Consider the following 18,581-nt stretch of genomic DNA (forward strand, 5'->3'; position numbering starts at 1 on the left):
AAAACTGAATTTGTTGTGTACTGTTACCATAAGACATGAGGTCCAATGAGCCGGGCTGGGCGGGGCCGGCGTAGCAGGGGGCGGGGCATGTTCGGTACGCAATGAGAGTATCGCGATTCAAATCATAAGTTCTGTATCGCGGTTTTTCGGTTCGGTTAGAATATCGTTACGCCCTGTTTTCAGACATAGTGCAAGTGTGTGTTTGTGAGTCGCAGGGCAGCAGGTGCAGTGTCAGCGCCCCCTGGCTGTGGAGCTGCAGTAGTCGCACAAACTCTTCCGGCATCTTGTGCATGTGGGAGCTCGGACGGCTCAGGTCGTAATAATGGTATGGAATCGGCTGATCCTGCAGGTCGTTATCGAACGGCCAGAATCCGTAAACGTGAACATGCTCACACAGTATATAAATTATTTTCTCGATCCGTCTCTGGTGAGTCGCAGGGCAGCAGGTGCAGTGTCAGCGCCCCCTGGCTGTGGAGCTGCAGTAGTCGCACAAACTCCTCCGGCATCTTGTGCATGTGGGGGTGCGGACGCTTCAGGTCGTAATAATGGTATGGAATCGGCTGATCCTGCAGGTCGCTGCCGAACGGCCAGAATCCGTAAACGTGAACATGCTCACACAGTTCCAGTGCAGTGCTGATTAGCATAAACCCAGTGGAGAGGCGCGTCTCCCGCAGGCCACGCCCCTTCCAGAACCGGTCCAGTGACCGCAGGTAAGAGGGGCTGAAGAACACCACCGGCTGATGAGGTCTGATTGGCTGGAGGACTTTGAGCACTTTGATTGACACTGATGTGCAGAAGGTGTAGGCGAAGGCTGGAATAATGACGGAGGCGTTTCCGTACACACTGACCCGCTCCACCAACGGATCCGGATTCTTCTCCAGGTCTTTGTATCTATAGATACACACACACACAATATCAGTAACACATTACAATTAGGTTCATTACTTAACATTATGTATTAACTAACATGTATAACTATAACTATCGGCAATACGTCATTTCTTACAGTATTTATTTTAAGGTCTCATTGTTACAGTGTAATTTTATATTTAAGTACAGAGTACCCAGCAAACATTGGTCCGACGGCGACGTCGTGTCCCTGGCCAAAAATAGTTGCGGCCAGGACCTCATAAATCGGTAAAAATATGTAACACAGAAAATTTCCTAAAAATGCATTCAGATGCATTTGTACATGTCTACAGTTGCATGCATAATAGTTTTTTTTAAGTTTTAGGTACGTGTAGTTATATACAGTTTATCGGGTGAAAGGACGTCACTTGGCGACGTCTTTTACACGTGCATTTATAGTCCCTCATGACCCTCCATGAAATCCTTGTTAAATATGCAAAAGCTGCGCTTAATCCTCGCATGGTTTATACCGCAATAATTAATGTAATTGCCGAAGTAGTTTTTAAGAGGTTGTGAAGACGTCCAATGGCGTCCTTTACACGTCTAGTCTGGCTGTGAACGTCCACTGGCGTCTTTTGCACGTCTAGTCTAGCCAGACAGAAAAAAATTATCAGGAATTATCTTTATGAAATACACGATTTGTATACAATGTAAATTAGAATCACAAAATGCCCAGTGATTGCAAAGCCACTGCATTTATTCATGTTGTGGATCAGTTGTAAGTTGACGTCCAGTAGGTGACGTCCTTTACACGTGCATTTATAGTCCATCGTGACCCGCTATGAAATCCTTATGAAATATGAAAAAGCAATATGCTTACACCTTGGCTGATATTGCAGTAAATAATTTATATGCCCCAAATAGTTTTTACGAGGTTCTGAAGTACAATTACGTCCTCAACCTTTACACTTAACTGTGCTACCGAGATTTGATAACAAATCCCGCGATATGATTGATTATCTCGCGATAAAGCAACTACGCAGCCAATTTCCTGTTTTTTCTTCTTCTTCAACCACGACGAGGCGAGAAGGACTTGATGATCGGGGGCAATTTGTTGTACAAAAAGTTGACGAACTACTACAAATCTGCTGTTTGGTAAGTACATTTTGTATTATTTTATAAATGTGATTTGAGTTTTGTAATTTGACTCATGAACCGGAATAAATGATGCGTACACTTTCAACTGAAAGGTTTGAGTTTGGATAAAATTAACTTGGCAGAATTTCAGATTGCGACCATTTCTCCGCCGGTGAGACCAGATTTTGTTATAAGTCGCGTTCACGCGACCGCAACGTTGCAAAAGTCAAACAAAATGAAAGCGGAACGAATCTGCGAATCGAAAGCGGAACGAATCTTGCGCTACTCCTGCACGGACCCTTTATTGGTTCGGACCATTAAGGATCTTTCATAATATTTCAGGTCCAAGTCAGGTTATGTTTTCCATAAGTGTTAACATAATATCCCAAAACGGCTCTGTGATTGACTGTGTTTATATCTTACACTACAATAAATTTAACTTTTTGTGCAGGTGAGGTAATGCACAATGAAAATAGGCACATATCTGGATGGAGACTATCTGATTCCTCAACCATGGCCTCAGCTTTAAATGTAAAGTATTGACTGTACATTTTTGCACATTTGATTATAAATACTGTCTGTATGCAAAGAATAAATCTTATGTTTTTGATAATATTTGGAATGTAATGTGAGTGTATTATTGTCACTTAGAAGACACTTAATGTACTCTCTATAAGGCAGTTTTCCAGTTTTGCTCTGTTACAAGTCTCTAACCATACTCTAAAGATTACCAATTTTGTGATCACTTTTGTGAATTTTATTTTTCAATTTGTCTTTCAGGGTGACATAACGAACAGCCATCTGTCAGACGTAGAATTCAGGAATCCTTCTCCAGGCCATCTGGCAGAACCGAAAGAGGCATGGCATTTTTCTTGTTTTATGTCCTTCACAAAGTTTTGTTTGTTTGTTTTGTAATGGTGTTTATTGATTAAGGTGTCTTTACTTACTTAAAATATTTTTCACCCATTTGTTTTTAATGTCTATAGTCACCAGTTCCAAATTCTGCATTATCATCCCAGTCCCAGAGGACACCCAATTGTATGTTAGAACTTTGCTATTTGCATCTTATTTTTTTTTACACAATTTACATTGAATACAAATATAGAGCCTGTGTCTGTCATTGCTCAAGAAAAAGCTAAAGTACAGCCAGCTAATTTCATAGTATCTAAGTCATTATTACACTGTTAAGTGAACATTTGAACAGCAGTCTTATTACACAATTTAAAATATGCGCTGACCAGGTGTAGCCAACCCTGGTCCCCGAGAGCCACTACCCTGCTTGTTTTCCAACTATTCCTGCCCTTGCAGCTTCTGAAAACACACCTAATCCGTTAATAGTCAGCACTCAGCAGTAGGACAGGGATAGTTTGGAAATAGCAGGAGTGAGGCTCTCGAGGACCAGGGTTGGCTACCTTAGATTTAGTCATTATGAATGATCATTATATGGCTACAATAGTTTACTAGGTAGAATTGGATAACAATATGTCTAAATCCTTGCTATATCCACAAAGTAGGCCTAGTTAAAATAAAACAATATTGTTTACTGTTTTTTTTTTTTTTTTTTATTAAACTACTCTCTTATTTAAGTCTGTTATGTTTTCATGAACAGAATTTCCTAATGTTGTCTTGCCTCTTGACCGCTGCATTCGGGAGAGAACACAGAAGTGAGGGTATGTACGTTAATGTTTTTTTCCAGCCATGGGGTTGTCCTATCCAAAACTGAATTTACATTTTACAAATATTTATTTAATACATCTCTTGTTCCTTAATGTAATTTTATTTTAATTATTTCACTCTTCAAACGCATTTAGTCCAGAACATCTTTTATTGGCATAAGATTATTATGCAGAAAAATAACATTGCTATTTTCAGACATTTTCAAACACCGTACGTAATTAACCTAAAAATGAGCCTTTTTTTAAACCGCATTCTCTTCCCTCAGATGCTGTGATTGTGACGAGGTGGAGCCCAAACGCCACAGATTAAGATGTTGATGCAGCAATGGCGAACACCTGAAGCACACTCAAGAAGAGCTGGATATAAAAATAGCCATAAACAAAACCAAAACCTTAAAGCCATAAACAAATTTCAAAGACTCTAAATAATTTTATTTATGTCTGTTTAACAGTAATGCAAGACTGAAGTAACTGAAAGTTAGTACTGCCACAGCTCTGACTTCTATTTATCAATGGTGGAATATTTTTAGAACGACTTTTCTGTAATATTATAGAATGTGTTGACAGTTCCTGTACTTTTGTTATATTCTGGTTTGATTAATGGCTGCTTAACCCTAATGTGAAACTGTCACAACTGTCAGAAAATGTCATTGTACTATTTTTATTTTATTTTTATTTTTTTAGCAGTTTAACAACTGGAAGACATTTCAAATGTAATATTCTCAATAAAATGTTGTTGTAAATTATAACTCTTTTGCCTTAGTCCAGAAGTAATGTGTTGATGTAGACGTGTTTAAACGGTTTTATAGACGTCCAGGTCTGACCGGACCGATTTTGGACCTGTTTTAGAACCTATAAGTTCAGATGTGTATAGAAATATCCTGATTGATTGACTTTCACGAACTTATACAATATGGGTGTAATTATTTTATATGCAGGAATATATATATACACATACAATAGGTAGCAAGATCCTGCAGAACTAAAAAAAATAAGCCCATTTAGACGTCCGTGGACGCGCAGAAAAGACGTGCAATTCACGGCCAGATGACGTCGAAGACGTCGGTTCAACTTCCATTTTGGAACTATTTTTCAACCATGACGGGAGGTCTCGGATGGACGTCTTTTCAACGGTCAATAAACGTCAAAATGTTTGCTGGGTAATATCATTAAAAAACATGTAGGGTTGAGGGTTAATTGCATGTAATTATGTATAATTTACATTTATTGCTGTGGTAAGTGCATGTAACATGTAACAAAGACACTGTAAAATAAAGTGTTACCATATTTATTAATATTTGTTAATGTTAGTTTGTAAAGTGTTACCACGTTATCTAATAAACAATATTGAAAAAAACAGATCTAACTGTATGCCTGCATATATACAGTATATGTTGGATATATGAGAATAAAAGTGTCTAATATTATTATAATTTTAAATAATCTCACTGAGAGGAGTGTGTGTGTGTGTGTGTGTGTGCACTAACCGGATCTGACTGGGGTTGATGGTTATCAGATCCGTCTTCAGCCCAACATCACTGTCATTAACCACTGCCAAATTAAACCTGAAAGAGAAAAATAAATCTGTGAAACTGGTGCTTCTTCAATCTTTAAGAAGTAAACATAACTGGTGTGTCGTCCAAGCTAAAGTAATGTTGGGATCTACGTATATTATCCATGCGTTTGTTAGAAAGAAAGAGAATCTGATGCTGATGATATTTAATAATCACTTTACTATAAAATCATATTAACATGGTTGTCATTTTAAAATGGTCTCCTACTGACAAACACAACCAGATCTAAAGTGGTGTGTGATTTCATGTTCACAGTCATTGCTAGTGTGACTTCCTGAAGTATGTGATGTGTTCACGACATGTCACACTTGTCTGTTTTATTTGGCCATCTAGTTAAGCATTCACAAAAGAATTTGCTCTAACAGCCTTTGCACAGTAACAGCAGATAGAGCCGGTGTAATATTAGCCCCTCGCCCGAGCTGATAAGAGATGTGTGTCGTGTGCTTTCTGTGTAAATCCACAAAAATAAAGACTGTACACTGATTAACCATTTCAACTCTTCACAGAGAAACTGACTGCAGCTGTTTCACGTTTCAACGCTGCTGTAAAAAACACAAGTGAGCGCACATCACTAGAACTGTATTTTAATTGGGCAAAATCCCCAACAATGAAACTGGACTGATAAACTAGATTTAAAAGAGTTCAAAGTCTCTGTGATCGTCTGTAGAAGTGGCTTGGGTCCCTCCTCTAATACGCGTCTGTGGGGTTTTTAGTGGTCAAGAACACAAGGTGTGATGCCACTTATTGAATTTAACTATTATTGTGCTCTGTAAGTCAATGGCTAACACAGTCTCATCCCAAAAAGTCATATAACTGACGTCTTGGGACGTATTTTGACCATATGTCAATATTCGCCCTATTAGGGCCCCCTTAAACGTCGGTAGATGGCGATCCCGGGCCGTCATACAACTGACGCTTTACCTTTAACGTCAGTTAGGTGACGGGTTAGGTTTAGGTCTGGGGTAGAGTTAGGATCCCATAACCTCATCTACCGACGTTTAAGGGGGCCCTAAAAAGGCGAATATTGACGTATGGTCAAAAGACGTCCCAAAACGTCAGTTATATGACGTCTTGGGATGAGACCGGGTTGCAATGGCAGCCCATAGAACCATATTGTAAAAAGATGTGAAATTTGGCACATAGATAGAGGACAGTCCAAACATTCAACACGACAAAATTGGAGTCTCTAACTGATTCGCTTTAGTGCAACTGTCCAAAAATGAACTCTTGGTCCCAACACTTGGTCAGGTGGAACCAGGGATTGAACCACCAACCTTCTAGTTTGTAGACAACCTACATGAACCAAGAGCCACTGCCGCCCCAATCGTGAGACAGCGACTCAGCCACTTGCCGTTTACATCGGAACCGGTTCCCTATTGGCACCGCGTTTCGGTACTCAACCCTATCCATAATGCATCCGTCTGCGTATTCAGTACCTTTGTCCAAATTTTCAAAAAGTTTCTGCCAGTGAAATCAAACGCACTGGCGCTGATCTGTGATTGGTCTGTTAGCGCATTAGGTCCAACCCCCTATGGGCGGGTTTGAAAGGGTGGGATCTAGTGCTTGTAGTCTTTACAGAAATCCTCCCCACTTCCTCCTACAATGACGTAAAATGACGATTCTTCATTGTGGGAGGAAGTTAAAAGTGTAAATAGCGGATTTCTCTCGTCTCAGGGGAAAATGAGAGAGTGTTTCACGACCGTTCAATAGTATGACTGGATTTCTAACAATGGAAATCTTAATGCAAATGGGTGGAGTGTCTTTTTAATAACTTTCTATTCATAAGGGCCAAAAACAAAATTCTACAATATGCCATAATTTTCCATCATTTTGAATTTTCGAACTCTTCCTAGACAGTTCATCCAATTTTCATGAAAATCTGGCACGTGGTGTTAAGCGACAAACACCTGATCTGTTGCGGGTTATAAAAGTCTTTGTATTGTTGAGTCATTTTGATTCCTTTGTTATTTGGGTAAGTATTGTACTAGACTTCTACATGGATTCGTTTTTGTTCATTCCGTGTCTATTCTCACCTGACGTATTAGGGCCCAGAAAGTTGTGTGATCAAATAGGATGATCATAGTTTTTACTTTAAATGATTCTGATTGCAATGTAAGCAAAGAAATATAAATTGCTTAAGTTTTCTACATATTCATGATTGTATGTTCTTTAAGCAATGAACACTTGACTAGGAAGTTGGGGCTTCAAATCCCAAGTGATGAAATGTCCAAATTGTTGCATTCAAGAGTTTATTTGGCTCTCTATTGAAACTGTTGTTTTCTGTTATTTAAAAGTAAGAAATAGCCTCGTAAAGGTGCTGCTCCTGGAGATCAGGGTTGGATCTGAAACTTGCAAGTCAAACCATCTGTGCAAGTGCTCCTATTTTATGTTATGGCTGAACGAGCTGACTGTGACAACATTGTTGAAGCCAATGAGGGAGCAAGGAATTATGGGATGTGTTTACCGTATGACGAAATCTGTGCTGTCAATCTCACGTCCACAGCTGCTGTTTTTTAAAATCCCACTGCTGCCGACCACAGCACACCGACCCAGACGCCGACCGGACCAGGGGTAGTCCTGCACACACACACACACACACACACACTATATTAATGAGGATATTGCACAGTTCGATTTCAAAGGAACTTGCGTTGCATCAAGAATTGGCGCTGTGGGAACGCGTCTGTGTGATTGGGTCGTGAAGCACGTGTGAAATCAGTCCAATGGCATGACAACATCATTGGCGGGTGACATCACGGCCAGGAAACTATAATGGTGTGTTCACACCGGACGTGAATAGCGCGTCAGGCGCGAATGATTTCAATGTTAATTCAATGCAAAGACGAGGTACGCGCGTAAAAAAAAAAAACTCCTGCATATGAAGAGCTCATGGAGGTTGTGACTCTTATCCTCAGACATCCAACTCCAGCTATCTCTTCCCTGAGTCAGCACGTCCCTTACCCACCAAGCCTGTCTAAACAACATCAACTTTGGTGGGTAAAGCTTATTTGTAAGCAGGTCAGGCTGCGGCATGTCTACACACCACATCTCTGCTTCAGGCGTACCAAACTGACCTGCTAGGAGACCAAGATCTTGAGAGTGCTGCATCGGGCCACAGATCCTTCTCTAGGCCAGATGGCTAAATCTATCAGCCGTTCAATGGAGGGGCATCTTTGGTTAAACCTCTCAGGGATAAATGAGAAAGATGAACGTTTCCTCATGGACGCCCCGCTTTCACCTCCGGCAACACAGTCAATACAGTCATCAAGAGGTTTCAGAAGGCAAACAAGCAGGCGGCAGCAACTCTCAGGTCTCATCTTCGTCAAGCCCATATCTCGATGTCCACCTTGAAACGTAGTGGTGCTGGGATGCTCGCTCCCTCTGGGAAGGGTTTCAGAGCAATCAGTTTGGTTTTTCCCTGCCGGTTCACCGAATTGGTCGTTTGAGTAACACCAGAGAGCAGTTTTGAGAGACTGGTTGTTTTAGTAGATTTGGTTCGGGTCTCGCACGCCCAGATTTATGGGGGTCCCGTCCACAGTGGTAGTCCCGAGCAGGCTCTGGTTATGGACCAGGAGGTAAAAGCTCTACTGGGGAAGGGGGCCATAGACATGTTCCTCCCCCAGACAGGGTTCTACAGACTGTATATTATCATTCTAAAAAAAGCTTGCGTCCGATTCTTGCAGTCACTTACTGTAAAGCAGCTTTAGGGACTGTTGGGTCTGATGGCAGCTGCGTCCAATGTGATACCTTTTGGCCTGCTGTACATGAGAACCACTATGAGTGGCTCAAGACCAGGGGGTTTTCCTCAATGGTCAATCTGATTCACACGATCAATGTAGAAGTAACCTTGTCATTGCGAAATGCTAACTACGGATGCGTCTTTCACAGGCCGGGGAGCAGTCTTAGATGGTTGCTTCTGTGGAGGGGTGCCAAAACCAGGGAGCGGATGTACTGTCGAGGGAGGGGCGGAAACCTGGTCCATGGACACCCCACCCCAAGGTGGTGGAGTAGATATAAAGGGTGTTCGACTAGGTCAGGGTTTCTCAAACTCGGTCCTGGAGGGCCACTGTCCTGCAGAGTTTAGCTCCAACCAGTGTTGTAGTCGAGACCACCTCACTCGAGTCCGAGTCGAGACCGAGACCAGAGAGAGTCGAGTCCGAGTCAAGACCGAGTCCATAGAGAGTCGAGTCCGAGTCGAGTCCGAGACCAGAGACGGTCGAGTCCGAGTCAAGACCGAGTCCATAGAGAGTCGAGTCCGAGTCGAGTCCGAGACCAGAGACGGTCGAGTCCGAGTCGAGACCGAGACCAGAGAGAGTCGAGTCTGAGTCGAGACCGAGTCCATAGAGAATCGAGTCCGAGTCGAGTCCGAGTCCATAGAGAGTCGAGTCCGAGTCGAGTCCGAGACCAGAGACGGTCGAGTCCGAGTCAAGACCGAGTCCATAGAGAGTCGAGTCCGAGTCGAGACCGAGTCCATAGAGAGTCGAATCCGAGTCGAGTCCGAGTCCATAGACGGTCGAGTCCGAGTCGAGACCGAGACCAGAGAGAGTCGAGTCCGAGTCGAGACCGAGTCCATAGAGAGTCGAATCCGAGTCGAGTCCGAGACCAGAGACGGTCGAGTCCGAGTCGAGACCGAGACCAGAGAGAGTCGAGTCCGAGTCGAGTCCGAGACCAGAGACGGTCGAGTCCGAGTCAAGACCGAGTCCATAGAGAGTCGAGTCCGAGTCGAGTCCGAGACCGGAGACGGTCGAGTCCGAGTCGAGACCGAGACCAGAGAGAGTCGAGTCCGAGTCGAGACCGAGTCCATAGAGAGTCGAGTCCGAGTCGAGTCCGAGACCGGAGACGGTCGAGTCCGAGTCGAGACCGAGTCCATAGAGAGTCGAGTCCGAGTCGAGTCCATAGACGGTCGAGTCCGAGTCAAAACCGAGACCAGAGAGAGTCGAGTCCGAGTCGAGACCGAGTCCATAGAGAATCGAGTCTGAGTCGAGTCCGAGTCCATAGAGAGTCGAGTCCGAGTCGAGTCCGAGACCAGAGACGGTCGAGTCCGAGTCAAGACCGAGTCCATAGAGAGTCGAGTCCGAGTCGAGACCGAGTCCATAGAGAGTCGAATCCGAGTCGAGTCCGAGTCCATAGACGGTCGAGTCCGAGTCGAGACCGAGACCAGAGAGAGTCGAGTCCGAGTCGAGACCGAGTCCATAGAGAGTCGAATCCGAGTCGAGTCCGAGTCCATAGACGGTCGAGTCCGAGTCGAGACCGAGACCAGAGACGGTCGAGTCCGAGTCAAAACCGAGACCAGAGAGAGTCAAGTCCGAGTCGAGACCGAGTCCATAGAGAGTCGAGTCCGAGTCGAGTCCGAGACCAGAGACGGTCGAGTCCGAGTCAAGACCGAGTCCATAGAGAGTCGAGTCCGAGTCGAGACCGAGACCAGAGAGAGTCGAGTCCGAGTCGAGACCGAGTCCATAGAGAGTCGAATCCGAGTCGAGTCCGAGTCCATAGACGGTCGAGTCCGAGTCGAGACCGAGACCAGAGACGGTCGAGTCCGAGTCAAAACCGAGACCAGAGAGAGTCAAGTCCGAGTCGAGACCGAGTCCATAGAGAGTCGAGTCCGAGTCGAGTCCGAGACCAGAGACGGTCGAGTCCGAGTCAAGACCGAGTCCATAGAGAGTCGAGTCCGAGTCGAGACCGAGACCAGAGAGAGTCGAGTCCGAGTCAAGACCGAGTCCATAGAGAGTCGAGTCCGAGTCGAGTCCGAGACCAGAGACGGTCGAGTCCGAGTCAAGACCGAGTCCATAGAGAGTCGAGTCCGAGTCGAGTCCGAGACCAGAGACGGTCGAGTCCGAGTCGAGACCGAGACCAGAGAGAGTCGAGTCCGAGTCGAGACCGAGTCCATAGAGAATCGAGTCCGAGTCGAGTCCGAGTCCATAGAGAGTCGAGTCCGAGTCGAGTCCGAGACCAGAGACGGTCGAGTCCGAGTCAAGACCGAGTCCATAGAGAGTCGAGTCCGAGTCGAGTCCGAGACCGGAGACGGTCGAGTCCGAGTCGAGACCGAGACCAGAGAGAGTCGAGTCCGAGTCGAGACCGAGTCCATAGAGAGTCGAGTCCGAGTCGAGTCCGAGACCGGAGACGGTCGAGTCCGAGTCGAGACCGAGTCCATAGAGAGTCGAGTCCGAGTCGAGTCCATAGACGGTCGAGTCCGAGTCAAAACCGAGACCAGAGAGAGTCGAGTCCGAGTCGAGACCGAGTCCATAGAGAGTCGAGTCCGAGTCGAGTCCGAGACCAGAGACGGTCGAGTCCGAGTCGAGACCGAGACCAGAGAGAGTCGAGTCCGAGTCGAGTCCGAGACCAGAGACGGTCGAGTCCGAGTCGAGACCGAGACCAGAGAGAGTCGAGTCCGAGTCGAGTCCGAGACCAGAGACGGTCGAGTCCGAGTCGAGACCGAGACCAGAGTTTAAAAAATATGATCAGTTTAGGGTAAAAAGGCCACATAGTAGGTGGTGTTAAAAGTAATTTTATTACAATTTGTCATGCGCAGTTGCGCACTAGAAAATCACCAATCACTGAGCATGTCAATCAATTTAAAGAAATATTTTATTAACATACATTAATAATCATGAAAAATATTTTGAATTTGAACTCGAGTGGACTCGGGAATAAGTCCGAGTCCTAAAAAAAAAATGTTCGAATACGAGTCAATTCCGAGTCCAAATGCACACGAGTCCATGACAAGACCAAGACCATTAAAATATGGTCTCGAGTCCGAGTCCGAGTCTCGAGTACTACAACACTGGCTCCAACCCTGATCAAACACACCTGAGCAAGCTAATCAAGGTCTTCAGGATCAGTAGAAACTCATAGGTAGGAGTATTTGATCAGGGTTGGAGCTAAACTCTCTCCAGGACCGAGTTTGAGAAACCCTGGACTAGGTGTTTGCATCTTGAGGGATGACACCCTGGTTTCCCCTCATGCTTCCCCGGAGAGTTCTGGAGAAAGTTGCCAGGACAAGGTTTGTTTTACAAAGGTCCCTTCTAATGTGACCAAATCAATCGTTCTGCAGGCCTTTCAGGATACTGACCAAAGAATAATCCACTTTGTCCAGTTTGAGCACTAGATGCCCTGCGGCATAAAACCAAACTACTGTTTGTTTGTTTTTGGGTCACCCAGCAAGGGGTCCCCTTGATCGAAGCAGAGCAAGAGCAAGTGGATAGTTGAGGCTGTCTCTCTTGAGTATGAGTCGCCTGGAAAACCTTTTAGGCTATTTTTTATCGTGAGTCTCCCTTCAAGATGTTTGTGATGCAGCGAGCTGATCCTCTCCACACACTTCACATCATGTTATAACCTAGACTTCGGCTCTACACCAGGATCCCAGGTGCTCTTGTCTTAGTGCTGCGCTTCTCAATCTCACACAAGACAAGCATTTGTCATCATGCCGGCGAGGGCTTAAATGTTCCCACGGCCTCAATTCTCAATGCAGTGCGAGTTTCATTGAAAGGGAAAGTCTCGTTATGACTGTAACCGTGGTTCCCTGAAAAGGACCTGCCATACTTCCTGCGTGCTTGTGAGCAACTTGCTTCATCCTATCAGAATCCAGCGCTGCTTGATTCGGGTATACTTGATAGTTTCCTGGTCGATCCCGTCACGCCATTGGACAGATTTCAAACGTGCTTCACAACGTTCATTCCCACAGCGGCTATTCTCGACACAGCGTCTCGTTCCCTTTTCAGGGAACCAAGGTTACAGTCATAACCAAGACTATGCCCATTGATTTATATTTTCTCTGGCCTAACCCAAGCCTTACTACTAAACCTATCCATTACAGAAATATACACAAAATGCTAGATTAAAATGAAAACATCTTTTGGCCAATTTTATAAGCGTTTTTAACTAGTGAAATTACATACAAACTTTCTTTCACACACACACACACACACACACACCTCAGGCAGCATACTGTGAAGTGCTGCATTCATTTTGTATGTTTTTGTTCTGCTTGTTTCATATTGGATGGATTGATTGATGGCTGTGTTGTGTTTGGTGAGGATGAATGATCCTGTGGCGTTACAACAAAACTGCAACCGGATTCTGTCATAAACACACACAGAGAGAGAGGGGTCAGGCCATTTAACTATCAAAGGTTCCTAATGACAACTTCCTCCAGGAAGTTAACATCATTTTGGAGGGAAAACAGCAGCAAGCATGAGCGTATCTTAAATGACAACACACACAGATTCATATTTCAAGCTCAAAACGAGAGATGAAAAACACGTCAGTTAATGCAGTGACATCAGGCTCATTAATGAGACCCATCTAATTGAATAACCTGTTAATCAGCATATAAAGCATAGCAGAACTGGATTGGAGATTAAATCACACACCTGTTCATGTCCTGTTCAGTCGTGTTCGGCTTGTAAGGACAGTTTAAGAAATCGGAGAGTTCCTGGGTAAAACTCTTCATGTCTATCCTAAAAGAAAGAAACACATGAGATGTTTAAAAACAATCATTCTCATTATTTACTCTCTCTGGCACAGGGGCAGATTGATGTTAAGTCACTCATACAAAAAAAATGTTGGGTAGTTTTAACCCAATTTTGGATCAAATATGGACGGGTTAAATTACATTTTTAACCCTATGTTTGTGTTTGTTCATATTTGACCCAGCATTTTTTGTATGAGTAATGAAATGTTTTCTCTGTGTCCAGATTTGACTGTAGTCTTTAATCATGTCTAAACATTTATACAAATGCAAAACCTAATACAATTATTGTCTGAAAACAATGCTTCCAGCAGTAGGGGAATACACAACCAGGTTTATATATTTATATCGGATCTGGTGGTATTACAGATGATAAATGGTGCATAATTTACAGGTAAATATTTAGTATTGTAAAAACCCCTTATATGTATTTGTTTTCCCAGAGATTCTCGTCTAAATAGCCATTATTAGTGGTATTTATTTTGTCACTAATATTTATGATGATTATTATAGTGCGGCAGCATTTGAGTAATGCATGTGTTTGTATTCGTGTTCTTGTGAGTTATCTTGGAGGGCTGCCTTGTGATGCGTATGATGGCACACAAAACTAAGTACAGATAAACTTCCTATTTAAAACAAATATTCAAATGTTTGTAGAGGCGTGCAAGTGAAATACATTTCAGCGGATGATGAACAAACAGCACAGTATCTGCCAGGATGAAAGTCAAATTACACTTACTTCCTCAATTGCAAGACTGTCAATGATGTTCAAGTAGTAAAATTAAAGAATATGTAAAATACTTATATGTAGAATAAATTATGTGTAGAAAATATGTATTTATATGTAGAATACTTATATGTAGAATAATTTAAGAATAATGTACAATTTGGGGTAAAAAGCTCCTCTATTATTGGGGTTAAATACACAATAAGGGGACACGATCATATGGGGTTTAGCGTTTAATAAGGTGAGAAGCTTAACTTTTAACTTCAGCGCAGTGTTTTTAGAGCGCAACAATCAAACACTTACATCAAAACATTAGTTTCCACGTAAAATAGTTAAGAGTTTTGTAATCAGTTTCAAAATACACCACATTTGCGTTACAAATATATTTGCAGTAGGCCTACAAGCACTGAATTTGTATAATTTTTACAACGTACAACTTTTAAGATTTCTTTTCTCACAAAATGACAAGCTGTAAATATCTTTTTTTTTTAACGTCATCTGCGGAGTATCGCACAATTAAACGAGTTTATAATCGGAAGTTGCACAGAATCGAGCAGTGTGTGAATGTTAATTCTCTGAAATATGAGGATCGTTGGGTGATCTTCGTTCTCACGCACTCTTTGGCCGGTTTGAGAACGGTTAACTTGCGTCTGAGTTTTGCGCAGCGCAGCTTCTGAAGCGCCTCCGCCATCGCATCTCTGAAAGACAAAAAGCATCAAATGAATTGTTCTTTGCATTAAACCAGAGGCTTTATCAAACATACAGTGCTGAGAAAAAGTATTTGATGGACAAAATGTACATCTCTAATTTCAATTTAGGCAGCATACATTTTCTGCAATGTCGAATTTTGTCCAAAACCTAGGCTACTATTGCGTACTACTGTAGTCCCTGGTTTTTCAGATGATCGGAACCAGACCAGTCCAGGGCAATTCTCTGGATACTCTAGATCAATAATTATCGAAAAAAAAAGTTGAACTTTTGCATTCGGGTGGCTGTAACAGTCTTTTAGAAAAGGGGCGTGACAAAAAGACACTCAAAAGCCTATAAATATTGAAAGAAAACTCAGAACTTCAAAAAAATTGGTGGGAATATGTGACATAACATAGTAATCAAGCATGCGAAATATTATGAATATCGGACCGTAGGTGATGCCAAAACTGTCAAAAAGCTTTGAAACCCATAAATTTGCTATAGTAAATTGGCTGTAAATGGTCTTTTCCATCTATGATGATAGTGGTTAAATGATTGCTAAATAAAACTTAATGTCTAAAACGCTTATGTGCTTAAAGGCCTTAAATGCTTGAACTCCGCTAAATGCTGCTTGCAGCTTTAATTATGTTTCTTAAGTGACGAACTGATGTCCGGACATGATGCTAGGTTTGTGTCTTGTGTGTCAGCTTCACTGCGATACACTATGAAAAGAGGAACTTATCTCTGTTCCGATCAGCAAATATTTTTCTCAAATATCGTCACAAGTCTGTCTAAATATGTGTTAGTCAACACTTCTCCTGTGCAGAGAGACAGGTGACAGGTGAGGCATATCAATGTGATTACTCAAAATTGCAAGTTATAAAACTCAGAGTTGCGTGATATGCAGTCGCATTTGCGTGTTATAAAGTCAGAATTGTGAGATAAACTTGCAATTGTGAAAAATGTATGTCAGAATTGTAATTAAAAAGTCGCATTTATATTTTAATTTATTTTATTCCATGGTGAAAGCAAGCTTCCATATGCTTCCGATTGCTTTTAGAGGGAAAAGCTGTCCATAATGCTGGTCTAGGATCAGTTATCCCCGTCATAAAATAATAAAAACCACTGTTTTGAGCAGTGAGTGGATTAGTTTTACGAGCGCACATATCCTCTCTTTATAAGCAGGTAGGCTATGTAAATAAGGCATCATTGTGTAGCTTTACTTTAGCTTTAGTCAAATGGGACTTCCTCCATATAGAATGCAAATCCTCCATATAGCCTTTAGTAAATGCGTTTAAAGAGGAACATTTATTATCATGGTGTTGGTGGTTCACCCCTCTGCCTATGATCAGAAACCGGGGGGGGTCGACTGCTTTTTTTCGTTGTTTATGGTGTGCAATATAACATGTATTCGTGTTTTTTTCTTTTTTTAAAAGTCTTATTTTTCATTAACTTCACCTTTATTGTCAGCCGCGCTCTCCTCTGTCCTCGAACGAGCGGTTGACTTCCTGAGTCTATGAAACCACTCCCTCAGAAAAAGGCAGTGGGCTCAGATTGGTTAGTTTGGGCCGGTGTGTGATGATTGGCTAAACTGTCGCTCACGTTGTCCGGAAGGTTAACGCCTATTACGGGCGAAACGGGCATACTAAAGGTGGATACACGTAAATAATGATGTCGAGACCGACTGCAGTCAGTTTTAGGCAGAATCAGACCGAGAAAGCAGCGATATATCATGTTTTTACTCTTTTAATTCCTTTAATAACTGGTTTAAGTTTCCTTGCTATTATTTTAGTTATTTTTCCGTGTTAAAGCATTTGAATTAATAGTGTGTCAAGTATATAAACTTGCATTGCCAGAGATCAGGGCTGAAAGTCTCTTCATAAAGCCAAAGGTAACTTATACATCCACAAAATAGCCTAAATAAATCTTTATTATACCATGGTCTGGGTGAATACTCGATTCTGATTGGCTGCAGGGTGTCCATTAAAAAGGGACAGAGGAGTTCTGGTGAAACTGACCGTTCGACATTATTAAATGCACTGGCTATATTAGCTGTGAGTAACCAACAGGCAGTCAAAGTACTCGTTTACAATTTATTGTATCAAAAAACATCTAGCCGTTATACTACGCCTGTGTTTTAATTATAGGTTAAAAAACTTAAGTGTAAAGCTAGACAAACGCCTACATGAAAAACAGGCTAACTTTCTGGCTTGTAGCTAACGCTAAACTGAGGGTTCTCCGACTATAAACTGTCGGGGGTAACCAGGGAAACCAAGTTATTGTAAAAAAAAAAAAAAAAAAAAAAAAAAAAACCTTTAGATTTCGATTTTTAAAACTAATTAAAATATAAACTTTTTTTAAAGTGTTTTGTGGCAAGTACCGTGGTATAAACCAGTTAGTTCATAGAGGTTTAGATTTTAGAAATCAGATTATAGCCTAGCCTATATTTAAGACCGTTTTGAATTTGGTTTTTGAAACAAACTTAGTAAAAGTGCTCAGTAAGTAAAATATATACACTGTAAATATATACGTATATAATTATTTTAAATCTTAATAAATTAACTGTATAGGCTAAATTTCACAAACAAATTTCCAATTTCCATGAGAAAAACCCAATCGCAGTCACAGAAAGATCCAGATGTGAGCGAGCTAGTCTTCAGAAAGATAAAGGAGTGCGCGCTCACCTGGACGAGTGTGTGTCGTTTGTGTAGTAGAACATCACAGAGATGACCAGGACCATCAGGAGCCTGAAGATCCACTGGAGAAACACCACTGCCATCAGAAGCACAAGAGCTGGGCCAGTGTGTGTGTGTGTGTAACTGAGAGAGATCATAGATGACAGTCATACACACACACAGCTGTTCTTAACTCCGCCCCTGTCACTTATAAAACTTCCTCTCTTCATGTATGATAAATCCTCTGCAGTGATGATGCATGATGTGTCAGTGTCACAATCTTCAAGTAGCCATACATTTCATTCTTTCTTATCCTATATAGCGTTTATTAAAATCCATGTTGTTTTTGTACATCGACTTTGTGTGTACGGTCATCATTCCCAGGGAAAACTGCAGGTTTACAAACTTTGACCTCAAACACGGCTCCTCACACACCAGCAGCAGATCTGAGATCAGTCAGTCTGTCCTGATGACGCCACAGACTATATTTAGCTAGGCTATTTGTTATAATTGTGATGATCACCTTGATTCTTCCAAATCCTTTCAATTAAAGGATATAATTTGTTACTATAAAGAAGATAAAGCTAGTTCTTCAATTAGTTACATTGTTAATTTTTTGGGGGGAAAATTTTATTCACAAGCAAAAATTCTCTAAATCGCAGCCTACATTTCCACATTTCTTAATCGAAATTGATACATTTCTGAAGTCTCTAAGATTGATTAAAAACAAGAAAAGTGACAGATTCTTGAAATATTATGATGATATTTTCACTGATGCATAAGGTT

The 18,581-nt window shown here is 42.2% G+C and overlaps 1 protein-coding gene and 1 long non-coding RNA gene across 3 annotated transcripts; one reads left to right on the top strand and one right to left on the bottom strand.

Moving 5' to 3' along the window:
* Positions 1 to 282: 282 nt before the first annotated feature.
* Positions 283 to 17,965, bottom strand: LOC120462939 (alpha-2,8-sialyltransferase 8E). The gene is made up of 7 exons (XM_039651640.2): positions 17,805 to 17,965; positions 15,048 to 15,128; positions 13,606 to 13,692; positions 13,168 to 13,312; positions 7,701 to 7,813; positions 5,150 to 5,227; positions 283 to 891 (listed from the first exon to the last, which is right to left on the bottom strand). Exons 1-7 carry the CDS (start codon positions 17,951 to 17,953, stop codon positions 390 to 392), a joined length of 1,155 nt encoding a protein of 384 aa, XP_039507574.2. The 5' UTR covers positions 17,954 to 17,965; the 3' UTR covers positions 283 to 389.
* LOC148970690 (uncharacterized) lies at positions 1,609 to 4,324 on the top strand. 2 transcript variants are annotated; one of them, XR_016148124.1, is made up of 6 exons: positions 1,609 to 2,004; positions 2,438 to 2,517; positions 2,767 to 2,844; positions 2,973 to 3,024; positions 3,596 to 3,656; positions 3,929 to 4,324. It is a non-coding gene; the product is annotated as an uncharacterized LOC148970690 (long non-coding RNA). The 2 variants fall into 2 exon arrangements; XR_016148123.1 differs by lacking the exon at positions 2,973 to 3,024 and having other exon boundaries at positions 1,623 to 2,004; positions 3,929 to 4,322.
* Positions 17,966 to 18,581: the final 616 nt, after the last annotated feature.

Source organism: Pimephales promelas, chromosome 20, assembly GCF_988280905.1.
Source record: "Pimephales promelas chromosome 20, fPimPro1.hap1.1, whole genome shotgun sequence".
Lineage (NCBI taxonomy): Eukaryota > Metazoa > Chordata > Actinopteri > Cypriniformes > Leuciscidae > Pimephales > Pimephales promelas.